This window comes from Podarcis muralis, chromosome 11 (genome assembly GCF_964188315.1).
Source record: "Podarcis muralis chromosome 11, rPodMur119.hap1.1, whole genome shotgun sequence".
Lineage (NCBI taxonomy): Eukaryota > Metazoa > Chordata > Lepidosauria > Squamata > Lacertidae > Podarcis > Podarcis muralis.
In genome coordinates this window covers 41,795,234-41,819,197 of record NC_135665.1, presented here as the reverse complement: position 1 = coordinate 41,819,197, position 23,964 = coordinate 41,795,234, and the positions used below count along the sequence as shown (strand labels likewise).

At 39.5% G+C, this 23,964-nt stretch overlaps 2 protein-coding genes across 5 annotated transcripts in view; one reads left to right on the top strand and one right to left on the bottom strand.

Annotated features, from left to right (window-relative positions):
• KIF2A (kinesin family member 2A) overlaps positions 1 to 23,964 on the top strand; it is a 46,715-nt gene that overhangs the window by 9,839 nt on the left and 12,912 nt on the right. For 2 of the 4 annotated variants that reach the window (XM_028748253.2, XM_028748255.2), the window contains exons 2-14: positions 6,128 to 6,222; positions 7,702 to 7,818; positions 8,448 to 8,502; positions 10,098 to 10,220; positions 11,513 to 11,613; positions 12,888 to 12,983; positions 13,852 to 13,906; positions 17,820 to 17,982; positions 19,927 to 20,017; positions 20,592 to 20,655; positions 21,568 to 21,659; positions 21,872 to 22,014; positions 23,347 to 23,551. In XM_028748253.2, the coding sequence (XP_028604086.1) occupies positions 6,128 to 6,222; positions 7,702 to 7,818; positions 8,448 to 8,502; positions 10,098 to 10,220; positions 11,513 to 11,613; positions 12,888 to 12,983; positions 13,852 to 13,906; positions 17,820 to 17,982; positions 19,927 to 20,017; positions 20,592 to 20,655; positions 21,568 to 21,659; positions 21,872 to 22,014; positions 23,347 to 23,551 (1,400 nt within the window). The remainder of the gene's footprint in view (positions 1 to 6,127; positions 6,223 to 7,701; positions 7,819 to 8,447; positions 8,503 to 10,097; positions 10,221 to 11,512; positions 11,614 to 12,887; positions 12,984 to 13,851; positions 13,907 to 17,819; positions 17,983 to 19,926; positions 20,018 to 20,591; positions 20,656 to 21,567; positions 21,660 to 21,871; positions 22,015 to 23,346; positions 23,552 to 23,964) is intronic. The other 2 variants (XM_028748254.2, XM_028748256.2) reach the window with 1 other exon arrangement.
• Positions 1 to 23,964, bottom strand: part of SMIM15 (small integral membrane protein 15) — a 444,121-nt gene that overhangs the window by 408,353 nt on the left and 11,804 nt on the right. The gene's annotated exons all lie outside the window — the stretch shown is intronic.

Sequence of the window (23,964 nt, the reverse complement as noted above, 5' to 3'; positions counted from 1 at the left end):
AAATAACACCTGTCCAAATACAGATCCTTAGGGACACTCCAGTACTTGCTTGCTTTCATTTGCAGAAGTTTCCATTTATTCCTACCCACAGTACCAGAAAATAGTACCAGAATCAGGTATTAAAACTTCATCAGATCTTTAAAGCCCAGGATAATAGGAATGTCTTCACCTGTGTCTATAACAGTAATCTGTAGCAGTGTTGCTGGTTGTCCACCAAGTTGGGGAGCTTCATTTGACAGCAGCACAAAACCAAACCCACCCCTGTAGAATTTCTTCCAGAAGACTTTCAAGAGGCACCTTCTATATTAACCATCAAATGTTTGCTGAAAACTTCTCTTTGTCACCAAGCTTATGCAGACAATTAAGAAAAACATTTTCTGTAATAGTCGACTGGGGATCTGTTTTAATTTTTATGTGGTTTTTATTGCAATGCAATTGTTGGTAAATGGTGTGTTTTTTTAAAATATAAAATTGTGGCATATAATTTTTAAAAAATAGTTGAAGCTCTTTAAAATGAGGAGAACAATTTAAAGGTGATATAATCTATCTGTACCAATAATGTAACACTGAGCAGACTGCATTGCTCCTTTTCTCGTGCATCTTTGTGTAGTATTTTGATATCTTGACTTGAAAAAACCCTTGTCAACTTTGTTGATAGCCATGAACTGAATGCCCTTACTATAAGACACTAAATCATATATGTAATCTCACTTAAATGAATACAGGCAGTGACCATTTCGCACAAGGGTTTCATTCCCAGCCCCTGTGTGTGTCACGGAGTGTGCATAAGTTTGCCCTGCCCTGTTATGCCCCCATTTTGCCCTCTTCTGCGTCCAAAAGGACCTGTGCGTAAGTGATCGCACATCAATTGGACACATGCTTAAAATGGTTGTCACCTGTATTCACTTTTTTACAAGGAACTGTCCAATTTATGCATCTTTATGGAACTGTAGAATAGCTGTGATTCCAGTTGAGCTATCTGGGTGAGAGCTTATTTGAGGCTCTTGTTTACTTTTTAAAAATCACATTTTTGTCTTGCCTTTCCTCTAAGGGTCAACTTTACATTTTTGCAACCTTAGGGTGTAGGTTTGGTTGGAAAAAAACCAAGTAGGCCAAGATGACACAGCGAGGTTCTTGGGTGAGTGGGAATCTGAACTCTCTGTTTGTACATGCCACTAAATCAAACCATGGCTTAGTGCAAATAAGGAAATGTGTGAATTCTTGTTGTGAAGCTCATGACCTCTGTGCTCCTCCCCCAGTCCTGTTGCTGTCATGCCACCAAGGGTTAAACCATAATTTGGCGCTGCTCTAGGAACCCGCTTGTTTGTGCCAGACTATAGTTTGTCTTCATGTTACATACAAACCTGGTCAGTGTATACTAACCATCTCAAGGTGGAAAGCATGATTTTTCTTCAACGGTTGTCACTCCTTCATGCAGTTGCAACTGTGTTTCTGGAAAGAAGTATTGGGAATGGTGTTAGTCTACCCTGTCCTATTTGTTGCATGCATTGCTACTACTGAGGGTAGCATATTACTGAGGGTAACAATTCTGCAAGTCTTTTGCCATTGACTCTTCTCTACTTGTGATTTCATAACTGCATTGCCAATGTGACAGTTGGTAGAGCTAGTTGACTAGGATGCTGATGCATTGGTCAAGTTTATTAATAGAAACTTAATTTTGTATCAAATTGCATATGGATTCCATAAGTGATGAAAACTAGTACAAGGTGCCAGATAGCCAGGACAGTTAAGATAGCCAGGACAGTTAAGTGACCAAGACTGCTTTTGAAATAGACAATGTAGGGATTGACGTAGGAAATGTCCCTTTGTTCTGTGCCTCTTGGTGGCCTTTGGCATGGTATCTTTCTATTTTGTAGGGCTGCCCATGGAAGTTGATGCGAGTGATCTCCTAGATTGCTCTTTTTTGAATTTCTGAATTATCAGGTTGGGGGATGGTTTATCAGATCCCAAGGAATTAATCTCTCTGTGTCACAAGGTACATCTTAATGCCCTCATCTGTTGGAACCGTTGAGGGATATTGTTTGAAGGTTGAAAGTGAGATACCATCAACATGCTGAGGACACACACTGCTTTATTTTTTGTTGCGTTAGTCTAGGTAGAATACTTTCTGGTTTTGTCCAGTCTAGCTACAGAAGATTTATTTTTGCTTATTGGGAAACCGTGGTACCTCGGGTTACAAACCTAATTCATTCTGGAGGTCTGTTCTTAACCTGAAACCGTTCTTAACCTGGGGCGCGCTTTCACTAATGGGGCCTCCTGTTGCCGCACATTTTCCATTCTCATCTTGGGGCAAAGTTCGCAACCCGGAGCAACTACTTCTGGGTTAGCGGAGTTTGTAACCTGAAGCATTTCTAACCTGAAGCGTTTGTAACCCGAGGTACCACTGTAGCAATATGCTTCATATACTGTAACATGGGGACCTGAATTTATTTTGTTCTTCTGAAGAATCTGTTACTTACATAGCTACTGTATCAAGTGGATTCATAATCATTTTCCTAATTGCTTTTAATTATATAAATAATATTTCAAATAACAAACATCCTAAGATGTAGCTGATGTCGAAGCTTTTCTCAGGAGATTAATTTGACTCCTGCTCACTAGTATTTGAAATGGAATCATTCATATGTTTGGCAAGCTTAATGTGGCCCTAACTGATTGTTTATCACATTCTTATAAAAAGAATATATATATGTGAATTTAGAACAAAAAGCCCTTTAGAGCTAGGGCAGTCTATATCAGCAGGTAACAGAGATATATCCTCTCACAGATTGTTATTAGTTAACATATTCATTTATTTTCAAACATTTGTCAGTTCCTGAATTCTGTGAGTTCAGTTCTGTGAGTATTGTATAGTAGCCATAGAACTGCAGAAGGCTTAACCTTGGGAGGTGGGCAGTTTCTTCATGTTATGAAGAAACATACTTTGGGGAATCTACCGTCTTCGTGGTTGTGACACATCATATTTGAACAGGAACAGAAAAGCATTATGGTTACCTCCTAGTCTGACCAATACATCATAGGTTTTAAAATTTTCACAAGATAAAGTGGAGAGGGGAAAGGTCAGACATAATTCCTGTAATCCAGCCAAGGAAAGTTGTGTGCAGAAGCAAGCTTACATGTGAACAACCAACATGGATGCAGGTATCCATTTTTATTCATATAGGCTCTTGTTCCAGTTGAACTGGCTACTTGTATATTTTTATGATTGTGGGAATGTGCATCACAATCCAGAACAACTGCCTGTTGTGCAAGACTTGTATGCAACAAGTGCTAGATTGCGACCATAGTTCTGTGAAATTCCATTAGGTCAAGAAGTATGTATAGTCAGAATGTTAGACAACACCATTCTTGGTTAGTTTTTAAGGTTCTGGTTCATTCTTAATTTTTCTGTCCCTACAGGTGTAAGTTTGTTCTTAGGGTTGTGTCCATACCCTTACCCCCCTCCGCCTCTGCTCCCCCAATTCTTAACCAGAAGTGGTTCCCATCAAATCCCCACACCATTCTTAAAAGTATATTGAGTTCCAAAAACAGTTCTGGTATTTGGAAAGTTGCTGCCACATGCATGGTATTTTTCTCTGGATGTCTTTAACCAGCTGTTCATTCTCAGATTCTCAAACTGCATTTTGAGCTCAACAGAGTTTTACAAGCATTTTGAATGGTATCTTGGGCATCAGATGAAATTTTACAAAAGAGGAAGAAAAGTTTGTGTGAGAGTTTAGCATACACAGGTTATCTCAATGTCCTATTGGATTGTGTATGCCTCCACCTCTCCTCTCCTCTGCCAGAAGCAATAACTGGGTATTTTCTTGGATCCATTTCTTTTGCACATATTCTTACCCTTGCTTCCAGGTAGGCAAATTTAGCTTTATAGCTATGGTATTCAGGAACACATCACATCTTTTTGGATGCGTTGCTTCTCTCATGGCAGAAATAATTATAATATAAGAAAGTTGTCATTTTAATCTTAAAGCATGTGTCTTAAATCCTTTTTCTGTCCCTTCCATGCTTTTTTGTATCCCAAACCAGGTCACTGTCAGGAAAGAGATGCTCCCCACTGTTTAAGCATGGTGTGCTAAATTCTATCATTCTGTTAATTGGCAGAAGATAACTTCATCTCTGGCTAGAATTGATTTGAGCAGTTGAAGAAGCTGCATTAATTAGTTCCACTTTAGTACAGAAGAGCACAAGCCATTTTGTTCAAATATATACTCAAATGGATGCTGTTGAGATAGAGAGAGGCAGAAAATGGAATTGAAACTGGGAAAAGAAAAGTAGGTTCCAAGATGTGTGGGGAAGCACTGAAGGAATGAGAGAACTGTGTATGTTGTGAATAGGCGATTAATAGGGTGTTGCCTTTATGTGCTGTGTCATCTAAAGGCTGGGTGTGATCAGTCAGTACCTGAAATAGGAAAGGGAAATAAATTGCTAACATTGTTTTTTTGTATGCAAACTATAACAATTATTCTGTAATAGAAACTGAATGGCAGAGTTTATTCATTTAGTAAGGTAGAGCGATACATTTAGAAAGGTGCACACTACCATGTGCAATCTGTTGTACATAGGCAAAATAATTATAAGATTAGTATCAAAAGAGAAATTTTATGACATTCCTCTCTAGATTTTCTCCTATCTTTTTCAAACTTCAAACGCTGAAAGCAGGACCAAGTGCTCAGGTGTGCTTGGGTAGGTTTGCAAATTGTCACCTGCATAGTTGCCATTGGTGAGTAAGAACCTCCTTCAAACAAACAGGCAACAAAGCTTTTGTAAACTGGAAAAGTTGTTTTTCCTTCTCTCTTTTAGGTCATTCGTATCACATTGCAAATGATTAGCATAGGTATATGAAGGAGTTCCATGGGCTTATTTGTAAGGCTGCCCTTATGGGCAATGATCCAAAGGGAGGGAAATGTGTCTTCAGCCAGAGTGTTCTTTGTAGTTTCACAGCTGCAATTTCTATAGCTCAAGACACTTTAAAAACTGGTCAGCAGCTCACCTCATCACCTGTGGAAGTTACAGTGGTACCTTGATTCTCAAACGGCTTAGTTGTCGAACAAATCGGCTCCAGAACGCCGCAAATCCGGAAGCAAGTGTTCCATTTTGCGAACGTTTTTCGGAAGCTGAACATCCGATACGGCTTCCGCTTGAGTGCAGCCAATCGGAAGCTGCACCTTGGTTTTTGAATGGTTTTGGGAGTTGAACAGACTCCTGGAACAGATTAAGTTTGAGAACCAAGGTACCACTGTACAACAACATACAATTTTGCACCTTCCCTGATAATGCCCTGATAAATGGAACCTGCCAGGACGGTCCCATCACTGGTCTGCTTCAACCAGTTGATGAAGACCTGGCTTTTTAACAAGACCTTCAATTAACTGAGTTATTTTGCACTGGCTTAGTTTTATGTTTCTTTTGTCCTGCTGGAATCGTTAAATCTGTTGGGTATTGTTATGGCACTATTTTAACTGTGTGTGGGGAGATTACGGTAGCTGCCTTGGGTCTCTTCAGAGAATAAGTTGGGATATAACTTTTAAAAATTAATCTTCACATAATTGTCTCTGGCGTTGCTATGAAAACTCATTTATTGCACATTTCTGTGCATATATTGGAGTATATGGGTGTTGCTCCAGAGTAGCCAATGTGGTACCCCCAGTATGTTATTGACTTCAGTTCCCATCAGCCCTAACCAACATGGTCAGTGGTCCAGGATGATGAAGCCAGCAACATCTCCAGGGCACCATGTTGCATACTCCTTCTGCAGCTTCTGACGTAAGTTCTGAGTGTCATTTGACATTCTGAGATTGATTGATAGCAGTGTTTGAGGAAAAATAAAGGGGAATATAAGCCATACTGAAATTTTTTTAAATAAGTATTTTATTAGAAATGCAATTCAGGCTGAAGGCCTGCATGCATTGACCAGATAGTAAGTGTCACTGAAAACAATGGAATTATGGAGTAGACATGTGATTGCATGTCAGTGATATAGAAATAAGTGTGATGCATTTTTTTAAAATAATGAATTCCTTTGCAAATGAAATAATAGAGATGGAATAAAGCCGTTTTGATGGAAATTCTATAAATTGTTGAAGGAGTACTTATATTTCCATTCCAGGTCGAATACATGAAGCTATGGTGACATCTTTAAATGAAGATAACGAAAGTGTTACTGTTGAGTGGATTGAAAATGGTGATACTAAAGGAAAAGAGGTACAATATAATCATATTGACTATTAAAAAAGTTACATTTGTTCTCAGTTGATCTTGGTTCAAAATTGGCCTAATGTATAATATAACGGACCATAGGCATTCAGAATGAAATATAAATCTCTGTGACTGTTTTGAAGATGTACTGGTGAAGTGAAGGCCAACAGAATAGGCTATATGATGACATATGAAAATAACTATTAAATGCTTGATTCCTATAGATCTGGTTCACACGTCACATTAAACCATAGTTAAAAGAAATGTGAAAGTGCAGTGTGCTAGTGCATGCTGCTGAAATTACAAGCACTTTGTTCTTCCCTTGCTCATCCTGGCATCAAACAAACTATGAGTCTGGTTCAGATGTAATGACAAGCAAGACTATAGCTTGTTCTCCAGCAGGGTGGAGGCAGCAGGAGTGGGGGAGGAAAAAAGTGCCTGTTATATAGTAGCTTCTCCCCCATTCAGCTGTCCTTTTTGCATGCAACACAAAGGAGAAATAGAGTTAAAATGCTGCCATCAGCATAAAACAGAAGTAGTATCTTGGTATATAAAACTAAACCAGTTGTTGCCATGGTTGCTTGAGATATGTGTTTACACAAATCTGAAACCTATGTTCAGGGACTGACCCCTCTGGAACATGAAAAACTAATGTTTGGGGCTGATCTCATCCCTCTGTGGCCCTGTGTTTTTCTGGAGAACAGGCTGCCTGTCTGTCTAAGACAGCTAGCTCAGAAATTAGCACATTTCTGGGGAAACTGGCAGAAGGAGAAGGCTGGAGTGGGGCAGGGGGAGAGAAAATTAAACCCATTCCTCTTTAAAATACAGGAAGGAGGAGGCTTCACCAGGCAAGGATTGCTGAGTGAGGTGGGGATGCAAAGATGGCTCCCCAAAACTGAAAGTTCTAGGTATAAGGCTGAGCTTACCCTAGCAAGGGCCTCTCTGGAAATTGCACTGCTTTTAGAAGTCTCTGTCACATCGTGTGTGTGTGTTTTTGTTTTTTTAAAAAGCTAATAAGAGTGGAGTGGTACCTGGAAGGTACATAAATAAGAGATGAATTAACTTTTCTTTTTGGCAAAGGAGTTTGTGTGCCGAATTCTAGAGTGTGTTGCAGTACTGAGAAATTCAGGACTGTTATCAGTCAGTTGTTAAATGATATATGGCTGTCTTGATTGAATAAAAATGTTCCCAGGCCAGAGTATAGAAGGGTGGGATACTCCCTTTTCCATTTCAAAGGGTTCTAGTAGGAACTGCAGATTCACTTTGTGCTAAGTAATTAGACATTGCCGCTAATCTTTCCAGGCAAAATAAGGACTTTTTACCCAATATAATGATGTGGAGGCTTCAAATGGAAGTGAGCTGCTACTCTGTGGCAATGAAACCATGTAGCCTGTCTTGGGGTTTTTATTTTTTTGGTTTTTTGGTTTTAATTAAAATGCAGTATTTATTTGTTTGCTTTGAACAATCTATCTTTCTCATATGCAGATTGACTTGGAGAGTATTTTTTCGCTTAACCCAGACCTTGCTCCTGAAGAAGATGATCCCAGCCCAGAGACCCCACCACCTCCAACACCTTCCGCTAAAGTGAACAAAATTGTGAAGGTTGGTAATACATAATGCAATGTCATTTACTCTTGTTCAGTTTGCCTGTTGCTACATGATGTTCTTTATTTCAGAATTCTAGGTTTAGCTGTTCAATTGTTTTTATAGGCAGTGCACAGAGATGAATTCTTCATTGACCTTTGCCTTTCTTCATGCCAACAACACATTTTATATAGCACTGGTCTCCTCCATGGCCCAAGCTTTACCAGTGAGTGGGGCTGTTCACATGACATCAAGTGACCTATTTTACCCATGCAGTTTGAATCAAATTGTGCAGGCAAAGGCACAGCGCTCTGTAAGCCCTGACAATCAGCTGACCCCTTTTAGGCCCAACCATATCTTTACCTGCCTCACACCTGATTACCAATAGCTTAACATAATTTGCTATTTTACAGCTCATTTACCCAGTTTGAAAAGATTCATTTGCAGGCAAGCTATATATCAATTGGAAATGTAGAGTAAGTTTGCTGTTTTTCTTGGGGAAGGGTGTAAAGGATTTTTGAGAATTTTGTTGACTTGCTGATGCTCCCTAATTGCTGAAGGGCTATGAATCAGCTGAGCACTTAGTTTAAAAAAAGAAAAAAGCCTGCAGATTGGCTAACAAATTAATAGTGTCTGTCTTTCTCTAGAATCGAAGGACAGTGGTACCTGCTAAAGTTGAAGCTCCTACTAGAGACAACAGAGGTAAGTTAGCAAATGATTTATATCCCATTTGAAAATGCAGAACGTAAGGTGATAAATTCCACTTTAATTGTCCAGATCTAATAGCAAAACGTTTTGTCTGTGCCTTACTTCCCTGTAAGCTCACTGCCTGGTAATTTTGTTTTACATTTTACCTGCACTCAACCAGCTAGGATGTCCAGAAGTACAAAAGGAGTTACCGTATTTTTCGCCCCATAGGGCGCACCGGCCCATAGGGCGCACCTAGTTTTTTTGGGGGGAAATAAAGATTTTTTTTTTATTTCCCCCCCAGGTGCGGGGCTGGGGCAGGGGAAGCCTGAGCTTCCCCCGACCCCAGCCCCCAGAACAGGCTGCTGTCCGCTAGCGGAGAGCTGTGCGAAGCCCGAAGCCTGGGGCGTGCTGAGCTCAGCGCGCCCCAAGCTTCTGGGTGCAGGCAAGCTCTCCGCTAGCCGTGGGAGAGCTGTGCGACTTCGCGCAGCTCTCCCATGGCTAGCGGAGAGCTTCCTGAAGCCTGGAGAGCGAGAGGGGTTGGTTCGCACCGACCCCCATCGCTCTCCAGGCTTCAGCGAAAGCCTGCATTCGCCCCATAGGATGCACACACATTCCCCCTTCATTTTTGGAGGGGGGAAATGCGTCCTATAGGGCGAAAAATAAGGTACTTCTTTTGTTCTTGAGTTTATGCTATAGTTGGCCCGCTGTGAGAGTAAGGGCCTTTCTTCTTTGTCTCTGAGTAATCTTGCAGTTGTATAGACAATTCCCGGACCACTCAGAACACATCAGCTACTGATAAGCAACCTGTCCTTTCATATCTGAGTTGTTTTTGCTTCTTATTTGCAGACTTGCTTTCTAGTTGGCTGATAGAGGGAACTGCAGAAGAGAACTTAAGCATTTGTTATATTCAAGCCATTTGAGCATGACAGCAGAGGGGGCTTGAGGGAGAGAGGGAGAAAACTGCCTGGGATGAAAATCTCTTTGTAGTTCATTCCTGTCCTGTTCTTTCACTTCACTCCCACACCAACCAGAGGATTTGGTAAATACTCCTCTGCTCCACTTCCTTGATTTATCAGTTCCAGTAGCAGTATGAATATTTATACCTAAATAGGGTGTGGGACTCCTCCTACAATCTGCATGCATGTGTAATATCTGGGCTGATATACAGATAATAAGACCCAACTAGATCCTCACAAAGGTTCATGGAACATGTGATTAACTTACCACCAAGCCCTCTATTTTTCCTCCCTGATGCAACTTGTTTTGAAATATAAAGGGAGAATTGCTTCAGTAGTTCTGCTGGCCTGGAAACAACATCTACCAATGTGTCATATTGAGGGATTAATTTCATCCCCCCCCCACCAGCAGTTGATAATAGTTCATGTATATTTGATTCTCATATTGGTTTGTCTCATAAAATAGTCACCTAAAGTACCAGTTCATGTCCCAAAAGGAGTTTTATAAAGTTTTTTCTTAATTATAAATTGTTTTGGTTTTACACATTATTCTGTTGATTAACTAATCGTTCTGTTTAGAAATTGGTGCAGTTCCTTCTTTTCTGTTTATGCTCACTCTTAGTAATATTTTTTTGTTTTTGTTTTTTGCAGTGGTTGGTTCTGCACGTGCGCGGCCTACTCAGCTTCCTGAACAGTCTTCCTCTACACAACAGAATGGTAGTGTTTCAGATATATCTCCAGTTCAAGCTGCAAAAAAGGAATTTGGACCCCCTTGTATGTAAATCATGTATCAAGGATTCATTCATTTTAGGCATTACATGTACATTCTCTTGGGAAATTATATAAATTCATAAGAAGTGAGTTGTCTGCACAATGTTATGCTTACTTAGAAATCACAATGTGATTGTTCTTCCATCATCCTGTTGGTAACAGAGTATCTGCAGAATGTTAGTTTTTCTAAAATAATGGCCCATTATTGAAAATTGTCCAGACCTTTTATTAGGTCAAACCAAGAGAATAACATGTATGTAAGTTGGTGCCTGCTGTGTGTTGTTACATTTCCCTGTCCATATCCCTTAAACTGTGCCTGCAGAGGTGAGAGAACTACACTGAGGTAGTAGGGAGGTTAACATTGACTACAACTTCATTGGCTTACACAGAGTTTGAATTGGTATAGGGCAAGAATGTGACTTTCCTGCAGCTCTGCTGCTGTCAGCTTTATTACTCAGCCCACATCCTGGAGAAAACATGAGGGGATAGAAAACAGGCTCAAACCAGCTATGGTACAACTGCGGTGACCATTCCTTGGATGAGGCAGGCAGGACAGCCCCTAAGCAGGGCTGGACCTTAAAATGACCCTCCCCTTGCCCCCACCCCCCGATTCCAGCCCTGTTAACCCTCATCCAAGGATCCTATCATATGCCTCCAATGCTAGTCATAAAGCTGTGGCAAAAACAGAAAACATAGAAACATAATAAGCAGCTAAAATATTGCTATGGTGAAGGCAGCCCTCCTGCTTTGCTAGGCCAATCATTATTGAGGGTAAAATTCCTTCCCAGTCTTATCAATTGAATGGCTAATGTATGTCCATAGCAAGGTAATCGATGAGTACTGTAAATGAGAGAGAATGGATGGGATGATGAAGTCGTTGAGATTAAACTGGACCTCTTAACTTGTAACCTGGGATTGGACAAGAAGGACGAACTTCTGTCTCTGGTTCACAGCAAAGTACTGCCCCAAGCAATCTGCCAGCACAGCTAGGCATTGGGGGACCAGCCAGGTGGAACTGGAACCACAGCATGGCTGAAAAGTAACCATACTGTGTTCCACTTAGCAATGCCAGCAAGACATCAGCAATATCTTCAGCTGCCCCCACCTCACCTTGTATCAGCACAAAATGAGTGAGGACCCAGGACTGTTCTGAAAGAAATCAAATTGCCGAAATTAAGCCCTGTTTATGCTGAACAGCTTAGGAAGTGTAAGCACTTCTCAGTTTCAGTGGTAAAATGATTAAAAATTTGAAGTAGTATGCATATAAAAGAAACTTGCTTTTCTTCCCCTTTAAGCACGTAGAAAATCAAATTGTGTGAAAGAAGTTGAAAAGTTGCAGGAAAAACGTGAGAAACGAAGATTACAACAGCAGGAACTTAGAGAGAAACGCGCTCAGGTTTGTTTTTATATTTTTGTTCACTTGCTAGTATTTATAATCTGTATTCTAGCAAGTTACTTCAACTAATGTTGAATTTCCTGGCTCATTAGCTACTGCTTCCCAAGATGGTGTAGGCAAATCATTACTGCATACTTGTTACGAGGATGCCATATTTGAGAAAGTGAGGTTTAAGAAGTGTTACTTAAATAGCTCTGTAAGCATCTCAGTGAGTAGAAAGTGAACACGATGCTACAATCTTTATTTCAAAAAGTTGCTAATCTTAAGCAAATCCGTTAACATTAATGAGTCTTGTCACAAAGCAGGAGCTTTAGAAGAACCACTTGCATAATCCTGTTGGCAGCTTGCATGTTATGTCCCCATGTATCTTCAGTCTCTTATTGACGTAATAAGAAATATTGGTACTCAAGCAACTTGATGTTGTACTGATGGTCCTAAGCTGCTGAAGATTTTTCTGTCCCTAGTTGTCAGAAATTAGCAAGGAACAAACTTTTTTGTTCCTTTTCATGAAAAAGAACTTAATACGCAGATTGTAATTTTAAAGCCTGGATGTGTGCTCTGATGCTGATGAAGGATGGGAGTGGGTTTTCATGTTGGGAGCAGCTGAGCACCTGGAAACACCTTACCTTTGAAGTCAGTTGGACTGCCTTTACTTATTCAGAAAAAGCCAGCTTATGTTAAAATGTGACATCCAGTTTGAGTCCTTTAAGGCGTCTTTGAATATTTTGCATCTAAGTAAATGAAGCAGAACATGAAAGGGTCTGGAGAACCCCCAGTGCGGTGCCCAGTTGGTGTGGGGAGAGGAGGGATTGGTCCCTTCTGGACACGAAATTCTTGTGCTGATGGAATAATCAGAAGGGTGTAATGTTGAATCCCTCTCTTATATATTTTTTTAAGGAGAAGAAAATGTAGTTGATATATTTTGGGTGTTGTTGAGCAACAGAAGCACTTTTGAGTGCTCAACTTAATTAGCCAACTACGAATCCATATTAATGAGGAGCGGTTTTCAGTATCTTTGTCCAAATGATACAAGGAATCAATTATATTTTACGTAGGAGGGTCTGGAAAAGAGAGAAGGAAGCTTATGCTTTGTTGCAAGATGAAATATTAGCAAGCATGATTTTTGCAATTCTTTAAAAAAAAGTTTGGAAAAATGTCACTAAACTGGCAAAAATGTTGTTAAATTGCAAACAAAAAGGTATCGTATCAGAAGATAATGTATGAGAGAGAACTATTCTATCTTATAAAGCTGACAGCCATTTCCCCCCTTTTAGGAAGTTGATGCTACAAATCCAAATTATGAAATTATGTGTATGATCAGAGATTTCAGGGGGAGTCTGGATTATAGACCACTGACAACTGCAGACGCAGTAAGTTTTGCTACAACTCTCACAGTGTGAGAATTTGGGAAAGTTTAAAATAAATTGTAAATGACAGTGTGGTGTGGCCACATAATAAATACCATATTTATTCGAGTCTAATGTGCATCTCTTTTTTTTTTTGGCCAAATTAAGCTGCAAAAAATTGGGTGCGCATTAGATTCTATGGTGCATTAGACTTGAGTAAATACAGTATGTGGTGAGGCTTATATTTCAACTATTGTACTTCCACAAGCTTTCTGGTTTTAATATGCTCTGAATTTACAAAGATATGTGTGGGTGTCATATATTTTGGTGAGCTGGGAACTGGCAGATCTCAGTCATGGCAACCTGTAATCTCAGAGGCTCCTAAATGCACCTTTGAGATTACAGTAGTTATGGCTGGAGACTGTAAGATCTTAGCTCTTTTTCTAAACCTGTTCCTGTTTGTGATAAAAGTGGCCCAGCATAATATCTGATCAAACCTTAACATGAATAATTATGCAGATGGCTTGCATAACAAGTAATTCAAATAGCAACATGCAAATTTTTCCATCACTTTTCAGGTGTTTTCCAAATGGCCAGGAGAATCTGCCTAGACTACAATGATATTGAGCATAGTCCTGAAAAGCTGTAAGGAATATGTCCTGCAGTTTGAGCTTTTTGCTCTGTGGAGTATTTTATTTCAAGGTCATTGAAATTAATGAACCTGTTAGCCATCTATTAATTTCTGTAGCACTAAGGTTGGGTATAACCTGCTGCTGAATCCTTTTCTTTTTGATCATGTACATCACTATAATTATTGAAATAAACTGTCTTTAAGTTTCTGTTTCAGAATTGGTTCAGAATTACTAACTTCATTGACTCTGTTTTTTTTAAGATTGATGAGCACAGGATATGTGTGTGTGTAAGAAAACGACCACTAAATAAAAAAGGTAGGCCTCTTCTTAATATGCAGTCTTTTATCTAGTTTCTGGGAGGTGGGTAATAACTTTATTTCATATTTGTCTTGATGCTGAGTTGATTTTTTTCAGGCTGCCCCGAAAAGTTTCCATAAGGGAGGGTGAATAAGTTTTATCAAGTGGGTACTAGGATAACCAAGCATTTGGATTCCTCCTAGAGCACATTTGGAGCCAAACTACCAATAAAAAATAATGGACCATTTCTGGTTTTTACACTCTCTCTCTCTCTCTCTCTAATTTTGGTTTTCTGGATATGCTTGTATAGGCTAGATTGAATCCAGGAACCTTTTTATTTGGTCATATCTAGAAGTGATGTCTCCTTTTAGCATTGCTCTGTACATATGGACATCAGAATTTGTAAAGAGGGCTTGTCTTTTCAAAGATCAAGGCAACTTACACGAAAAGTACAATAATCAATGAAAAAAGGAACTCTCCCTTCCCTTCCCTCCTTCCTTCCTCTCTGTAAGACCGAGTAGCAATCCAGACTTCGGTAACTAGAAGGATTTGAAAAAAGTCTTCACATTCCCTCTGAAATGCCAAGAGGAAGGCAGGCCTAGACTATTTGAGTTCTCTCAGTTAAATATAGTACCCCCCCCAAAAAAAGATGAAATGTTGTGGCAGTACTTTACCAAAGTGAAGGTTATTTTATTCATCCAAACCTCAAATGCCTGGTTCTATGTAAGTAACGCTTCTGTTAAAAGAAACACCTAGTTTATTTAGAAGCTTCTAATGTCCTCATAACTAAATTAGGTATTAGTGTAAATGCTGAAATTGTGATGGAATTTCTCTGGGGAGGGGAGTGCTTGGGAATTATGTAATGAGATGGTTACATAATGTTCCATTTGAGTGTCTTGTGAAGAGCAATGATGCATTAAATATTATGATGCTAGCAGCTCTGTAGAGCGTATTTAGCTATAACTTAAGTTCTGGGCATATTTGGCTTTCTTCATGCAGGTCCTTGAGCATCACTTTGAATATCATGGTATTATGGTTTGGAGCCATGTTATCTCATATAATGATGAAAAAATTACCTCTGCAATAGAAATCAATTTAAAATTTGGGGGCTGGTTAATATTAGTCCATGATTAATCAGACACTCCATCCTCTCCCATCAGTCTGTCCAGGTCCTAACCTGCAGTCATTGCCAACATGCAGTTCTAGGGCTCAGACACATCTGAAGTATCAAGAAAATAGGGAGACTCTCCCACATAATTTGATAACCTGTTAATCATGGCAGTGCCAATGCTAAAACCAACCAAATAATGTGGGAGAAGAATGCATCTTTCTGATTTCTCACAGGAGCCGGCAAGAGTAGGAGAAGAGCTGATATATCTTCCCCCAACTGTAATGGGGCTCTATATCTATCTATCTATCTATCTATCTATCTATCTATCTATCTATCTATCTATCTACATAAGGGCTTATCTATAGTTGCCTTTCCCCTGAGCTTTCTGAGTACCCTTTTTTTCTTTTTGTTCCGGAGCTTTACCTGGAAGAAACTTGCTCTTTAAAGCTCAATCGGAGCAAATGGCAATCTGCTGAAAACCCAAATTGCTGTTTTCTCAAATTCGGCTTTAAAGGGTGGGTTTTTGTGGAGAGAGCTCTGGAGCACAGAAAACAAAGGGGGGGGGCACTCTGACATGGAGCTTTAAAGCATGGACCTGTGTCTGAAAGAGGGAAAACAGCAGGCCAAAAGGCAAGTGTGGATAAGCCCATAAGAGATATGGGATGGGGGAGAGTACTTGCACAGGTTGCTGAACGCTTCCAAGGCTAGGAAGGCAGGGCTGAACAGGAAACATTCTGCAGCTCAGCTTATTTTGTCGGAAGCTGAATCCAGGTGGTAGATGGATGACAACGGGCCAATTTCCCCTTCTAGTACTAAGATAACTTTGGAATTATCCTGGTCTCACTATGTGTAATCAGGATGATCTCAAACCTCCCATAGATTTCTGTATGGCCTCAGTTGAGTTCACGACCGTGTCTGCTCCTTACCTGGGAAAAAGCTGGGTGGAAGTAATGAAGTACTGCTGATGCTTTCAGAGGGTGGTGATGGGGATTCCTCCATATCTATACGGCAGTTGTCCAGGCCATCTTGGTAGTTTCCATTCCTACTTTGGCTCTTTCTCTACCCTTTTCTCCTTTGTATTCCTCAGATGGGGGAAGGGAAGTAGCCTGCTTTTCTCCTCAGCTCTCTGACTCATAACTGAAGACAGAGGGTCTGTGACAGCTTCCCTTTGATGTGCTGGGCAGTCCATTGATGTGGAAGTTGCCCTACTTCTCTGCCCTTCAGTTCAGAATGAGTGTAACCATCCTGTGGTTATATAGGATGTTACACATTGACTGTATCACAGAACTCTTGGAGCCTACTATCTTTCAGTCACCGGATTGTAATGTAGATTTTATTAGGAATGTAGGCTGTATTCAACCAGTTGATGTATTAATCAACTGAAATCTAATTGTTGTAGCCATTTACACACACACACACACTTACTGCCCTTCACTGTAAGGTCCCAGGGCAGGATACAGCATTACAAAAAAATTTAAACAACCCACAAGTATAAAAACAAGGTGGGTCCCAAAAACATACACCTCAGGTGTCAAAAGCTAGGGCCTTCAGATTTGCAGCTGGTCCCCATATAGGATTTGATAGGATTTCATTTTCTCTGTCCTCACCAGGTTTGATTGGGCAAACTATTACAAGACAATATATTGAGGAGGTTTGGTGCTATAATAAAAGTTTATTTAATTAACTTTTCCAGAATTTTCACCTGGGCATTCTAGTTTTTAAAGTGAAACATGAAATGTGAGCGTCTTTAACTCTCTGAACTTAAAAATATAATTCACTCAGTGTTGTAAAACCTGAAGTTCCAACTTTATTCTGAAGGTCTGAGTGACTAAGAATACCCTTAATGTTTTCATTTATAATGTAACGAGATTCATTGTAATCTTCCTAGGAGACAGATCACAATCTGTTTATCCTGCTTGTATAACCAATATTAGCTAAATTAAACTATAGGAGATGTTTGTCTTTGTTGAGTTTTGGCATGATACTTAAGATGTTTAAAAGTTGTGAATTTGTGTATTCAGATAATATTTTTTTTTAAAGAACAAAATTGGGGTCTAATGGGCTTGAAGTATAATCAGGTCTGTAATATAGTGTGCCCTAAGAACCATCTATTGAACTTTTTCTTTCCAGTAATATTTTTCTGTGTTTCACTTGCAAATATAGGGCAGAAATTTCCATTTTATTTTCCTGCCACATGGTTACAACACTTCTCTCAAAGCTAAACTTTATTTGCTTCCCAGTAACTGGGTGGTTAGGTGAAAGGTCAGAATCAAAACACTTCAATGTAGAGCTCTTTGTATGAGAAACCTCAATATATTCTGATTTCTGTCCTGAGGGGTTTTTCCCCCTCACAGAAATAGGACACATTAATGCATTTGACTGTACATACAAAGCACCTTTTGTTTGCATGTCTCTTGGAACATTGGGCTTTGTGTATGTTGTTGCTGACTCAGGCATTTCATACAATTAACAATAGCTAATATTAATGAATGCACAAACTGATGAAATCAAGTTGGCTATCTTCTGTTCCCTTGAAGATGGGTAATGATTTCTTTATGTACTGTTCCTGCAACAAGCTATTTATGCATGCAGATTAAAAAAGCAAATAGACTGAAGATGATTCTAGTTTAAACTGAACAGCCTGAAAACACATGTACATATGTATTATTTTTTCTTCCAAAGATGCACATTATAGTAATACCAGATTCACATAAATTGCTTTGAAAAGATTTAACTATTTTGGATGTATGACTAATGTCTCAATTAATTGTGAAGTTTGTATATTGAAAAAAATTAATTCACATTTAATTGCTTTTTTAGAAACTGTAATGAAAGATCTTGATGTAATAACAATCCCTAGCAAAGATGTTGTGATGGTACATGAACCCAAACAAAAGGTAGATTTAACACGGTACTTAGAAAACCAAACTTTCCGCTTTGACTATGCCTTTGATGACAGCGCTCCTAATGAAATGGTGTACAGGTATGTGTTCCTTGTCCCCATTTTGAAGTTTGTTGCTGTTTTCTCCTGTCAGTAAGCTGATGTTCTGTTTAACTTGGATTCCTGTGTGTTGTTACTGCAATTCCTATGTGTTTGTCTCTTTTTCTACTTTGTCCTCCCAAAAGAACATATTTTCCTAGCCACAGTTATATTTAAACTGTAAGAGCTTTATCCAGTGTGAGTGTTTTTGTGTCACTGTACTGGGCTTCCCGCCTCTATTGTGCTTAGGCTTTTGGAGGCAGAAGATAATTACACAAAGGGGTTAAGACCTCATTTGGAACCTGAGAGGCAGGTCAGACTTGGAAGATCTGGGCAGAAGAAAAACAGACTCTGCTAGGGGTTTCTTGAGAAGCTGCTAGTATTTTTCCAAAGTCAAAGAGGCAAGAATAAGTCTGGAAATATTCTCCTTTAATGCTACTTCTCTTAAGATAGTTTGAAAGGAAGGAAAGGCCTGAAAAATGTGTGAATGGGAGGGAGTAGGTGGCAGGAAGAAAGAAGAAAAGGTTAGTTCCGCCTACTTATGACTGCCATCCTGCCTGCTGCTTGGTATGCAGCCCCTGACAGATTACCCCCAAGTCAATGCAGCTCTTGGCAGAAACGGTCGCCCATCTCTGCTCTTCGTGGTACAGTTTGAATCTCAGTCTCCTTCTAGGACCAGGAGGATCCACAGTTCCACTCCTGCAATTAGTACAGAGAATACAGAAATGTTCAGAAGCTCCAGGTCAGCACTGCAGAGCAAAAGGGCTCTGTGTGCATCATTTTAGGTCAATAGGGACTGCTTGTTTCTCTAGAACGGGGGTGGGGAACCTTTAGCCCAGGGATCAGCAAACTTTTTCAGCAGGGGGCCGGTCCACTGTCCCTCAGACCTTGGGGGGGGGCTGGACTATATTTTTTTGGGGGGGAATGAATGAATTCCTAGGCCCCACAAATAACCCAGAGATGCATTTTAAATAAAAGGACACATTCTACTCATGTAAAAACACGCTGATTCTCAGACTGTCTGCAGGCCGGATTTAGAAGGTGATTGGACTGGATCTGGCCCTTGGGCCTTAGTTTGCCTACCCATGCTTTAGCCTATAAGCTGGTCTTTGTCCCCCAACAGGGGAGGCCTGATTTGGCCCACAAGGCCATATCAGTTTTCTTCACTTGGGACGTCAGCTGATTGAAGGCATTAGCTGTGAGTGTCTGTTGCCAGGAGGGAACAGGTGTCTGCAGTCAACACAACAAGATTTATCTGTCTGTTAAGTGGGGGGTTTAATTCTGCCAAAGAAAACCTGTAAAATGCAAGCAGCTTCTTTGCAGTTTCTGTAGCAGTGGTGACTGGGGCGGGCAGCAAAGGGGGAAAAGGTGAGTCTTTTTTGCTTTGGCCCACCCACCACTGCTGTAGGAAGTGTGAGAAAGAAGCCTGCAGAAAAGAACTTATGGGAATGGAGGAGGACCTAAACACTTCCTTTGGACTTCTGAAAGCATTATTTAGAAGGCAGAAAATAAGATCTGACTGCTGCTGAATCCAAAGTTGAATGTAATTTGTGTCAAAGTGCTCTACTACTCTCTCTCTCTCTCTCTTTTTTTTTTTTTTTTGGTCTAAACTGCAACAGACATTTTCAAAGATTGCTTTTGATGTTTTTGCTTGGATGGGTTATACAAGCTTTATTTCTTACGTAAAGTTTTAAAAAGCTATTATACTAGGCACTCTTGGAGGAAATGATTTTCTAGATCCATTTCAGTCAAGGGTTTAGGCCTGGTTTTGGCACAGAAACTGCTTTGGCTAGTTAGCGTTTGTTCTTGTTTTTGTTATGCATTTTGTGTTTTTATCATGTATTTTATGCTCTGAACCACCCTGAGATCTAAGGATGAAGGGCGGTATACATATGTAAAAAATAAAATAATAGCTATGTTTTTATTTCTTTTATTTCTGTGCTAAAGGTTTACTGCAAGACCACTAGTAGAAACAATATTTGAAAGAGGGATGGCTACATGTTTTGCTTATGGACAAACAGGCAGTGGAAAGACCCATGTAAGTATTTCTGGTGAGCGATACATGCTATTGAAGTGCTTTTATTATAACCTGATAACTAGAAAAGCTGTGAATGTGTTAACAACATAATTGACTCTCTTAAGGGCAAACGCCTCTTGGGGACTGGTGATACGCTATAAAATTTTGTCCCAGGTCCCACTTGTGAACCTACTTTATGGAACTTTAAAGGCTGCTTGCCGACAAACTTCATTAGAGTTAGAAACACATGCATACATTCTTAGAGTGTCCACTGTTCCCGTCACTACAAAATGCTAAAGTAATCTGTGTCTTAAGGGAGCAAATCCAGTTATTTTTACACAAAGCAGTGGGTCTTCTCAATGAAAGTAGTTATTCATGCATGACCCTTGATAATGAAAACAAAAAAAAAATTCCTTCCAGAAGCACCTTAAAGACCAACAGTTGGTCTTTAAGGTGCTACTGGAAGGAATTTTTTTTTGTTTTGACTATGGCAGACCAACACGGCTACCTATCTGTAACCTTGATAATGAGTATGTGATGTTTGATAGTTGCCGTTTTCATGCTGTTTATTTTATTGTATTATATTTGTCTTTAGACAATGGGTGGTGATTTTTCGGGAAAGAACCAAGACTGTTCAAAAGGAATTTATGCACTAGCAGGTATGTCCTTTGTCTTTGGGCTTGATACAAAAGAGTCTGTATCCTGTACGTATAGCTATACACTTTATGGTATATGGGTACCACTTAACATCTGAGATTGAGAGATGTAATACTATTCACTAAATGCATGGTTAAGTTGGAAGTTGGACCTGTGCGAAACTGCAGGCAGAAGGAAACTATCAGCAGGGGACTTGCCTGCTTCTTCACCCCTTTGCAGCTTCCTGTATTCCCAAAAAGATGTTTCTGGGGGGCCAGGGCAGCCTGTGGATTGAGTGTGAAGGGATATTGGGTAAAAGGAAGTGACTGAAAATGGGGCGAAAACATCTTGCAAGAGCAGTATCCCTCACGCAAGGTGCTTCTGTTCTATTTTGACAGTTCCTCTTGCACCCCGTCCCACTTTGTTTGGGAGGCTCCTCTAACCATCAGAAGTAGCTTTTCTGGAGTTACTATAGTAACAGAGGGTTACTATGGGAGAGGGGTGGTGGGGAAGCCTCCTTTCATGTACTGTACTTTCTTGGAAAGCTTATAGTCTAACATTCTAGCTTCCGTCCTGTGAATCTCTTTGCATTTTATTAGCTTCTCTCCAAAACAAATGCTGTGAATTTTACCTGTAAATTTATGGCCTATTGTACAGGGTTCTTGCTTGCGTTACAGAAAGCTAATGTATGTGATGCATGTTAAACACATGAAAACGCCATACAAATGCTCCTTTTTTATGGCTAACCACATGGAACAATCCATGCTACTATGTGAACATCTGTCATGGATGCTTTAGTTGAAATTCTTGCATTATAGGGGGTTGAATAGATGACCCTCAAGGCCCCTTCCAACTCTACAGTTCTGTGATTCAAACAGCTGTACATTTAACATTTTTTCTGTCACTCAGTCGATCTCTTTTTAATCTATTCACAGCTAGAGATGTCTTTTTAATGTTGAAGAAACCAAACTATAAGAAACTAGAACTTCAAGTATATGCAACATTTTTTGAAATTTATAGTGGAAAGGTATGTGATACATACACATATATCTATTTTAGAATAAAAGTCTTATCTAGCAAAGCTTGTTTTGTCGGGAGTTCTGAGTTTTCGTCTCTGTATTTAGATCTCTTTGTTTTGCATGGCTGAATTGTTTTGTCAGACAGGACTAAAGTAATGTTCTAAAGACCCCTAAAATAAAACATCTCTTCTCCCTCTCTTTCCCCTGCTCCCTGCATAAGGTTTTTGACTTATTGAACAGGAAGACGAAATTGAGAGTTTTAGAAGATGGCAAACAGCAAGTCCAGGTGGTGGGATTACAGGAGCGAGAGGTTAAATGTGTTGAAGATGTACTCAAGCTTATTGAAATAGGCAACAGTTGCAGGTAGGATTTTTATTTTTTATTTTTTTAAAAAAACAACCTGGGAGTTTACTTGCCAGAAGAAAACTCCTGTTCTGTAATAGCTACTGAGAGAAATAGAACGTGTGTGTGTGTGTGTGTGTGTTTTAGGAGCAGTGTTGATTTGTGTTATCAGCTTACTGTCTTAATGTTTTGCTAATTTATTGACATATTGTTACATTATTACATCTGGGTTTCCAACTAAGACTGTAACATTCAAGTTCAGGCTTAAAAGAAGTTATAACTAGCACTTGCATAGTTATAACTACACTCGCCTCTTCAGTCTGTGTTTAACATTAGAGTAAATTCTTTGAAGGTGGTCCAACGCTGATTTTTAACTCTTGTCTGACTAGCTCACATTGTAAAAGCCAATTTCCCCTTGTGCTGGTGTGGTTGTAAGGTTCAAGGAATGTATTGACACATGTATTGGGAGTGTAACTAAGTACACATGTTCTGGAAGGAGGTTGTAACAGAGATTGTTATTGTTGTTGCCAAACAGCGGTCCCTGGACACTAAGTTATGTCTCTTACCTATTTTTGATGACACCAATATCATCAACACTTTTTTCTATATCTGTTGGTTGTTGCTTGTCTAGTGATCTCTCAAGGATGGAGGGGCACATCTTGTTATTCTATGGATCTATGGTTTTAAAAAGTAGTGTTCATTGCCTATTTTTTGAAAAAAGTGACTCATAAAATATGTGCCACCATGAGTGATTTGGACAGCTCCGACTTTGCTTCAGCTTGGGGGCTGTTTGTGACTTAACATGACCGAACAATCTCATGGTTGGCACATTCCCACTAAATATAAGTATTTGGCAATAATCATGATGATTTAATATGTTTGGTATTAGTATGAACCTGTATTCCACTATGGGATTTATTTTATGCCACTCATTCTTTTTCAAACTTTCTGTGATTATTATGATTATTATTTTATTATCTTGCAAATTTATTTTTTATGACTGTTTTTATTCTTTCTTTTAGCTTGATGCTTCATTTTTGTTTACTGTAAAATAAAAATAACTAGTACTTGCTTCTAAAATGTAAAAATATTATTAAGTGAATTGAAACAAACGTGGTTCAGTGAGTGGTATAAGAGGAAAATGCAGATGCTCTTCTACCTCTGTCTTCTGTCTTCTGCCATAGTTGAAGACAGAGGGTAATTGGCATATGTGTACTACAAATGAGCCCCTTGTTTGTTTTGTATTAGAATAGAACCTAAAGTGTGCTTTAAACTATCAACAGATATTGTAAGCCTGACAAGCCTTGTGGTGATGTGTAATTCAGTTGCGTTTCTCTCCTCCCTTTGCTACAGAACATCTGGTCAGACATCTGCAAATGCACACTCATCTCGAAGCCATGCAGTGTTTCAGATCATCCTCAGGAGAAAAGGGAAGCTGCATGGCAAATTTTCATTGATTGACTTGGCTGGAAACGAAAGAGGAGCTGACACTTCCAGTGCCGATAGGCAAACACGACTGGAAGGTGCTGAAATTAACAAGAGCCTTTTAGCACTTAAGGTAAAAAAAAAAAAAATGCCTCTCATTGTATTTCTACCAAAGACCCTCCAGTTTTCCATATTGCAGCAAATGCAGAAATTTCTAAAGTTGATATTTGCCTTCCATGTTTAATATGTGTGTTGTTACATTTGTACATTCAAAGAGCTCTGAGCAATACTTTAGATTGGTGGTTGATTTGTGAGCTAGGTTAAGCTGCAGGAGACTGATTTACCCAAAGCCAAACACCCAGTTTGCTTTCTAGCTTAGCAGTGATTTACTCCTGGCCCTCCCACAATCAAGCTACTGAAATAAACAGATGCTGAAATTTTTCATAAGGTTAGGTAGCTTTGTAGACTTCTGCCTATACTCATACATGGTTTTTGATTTATGATAAGAATCTTGGACTGTTTGAGAATTGCAGTAGGTAGGAGTCA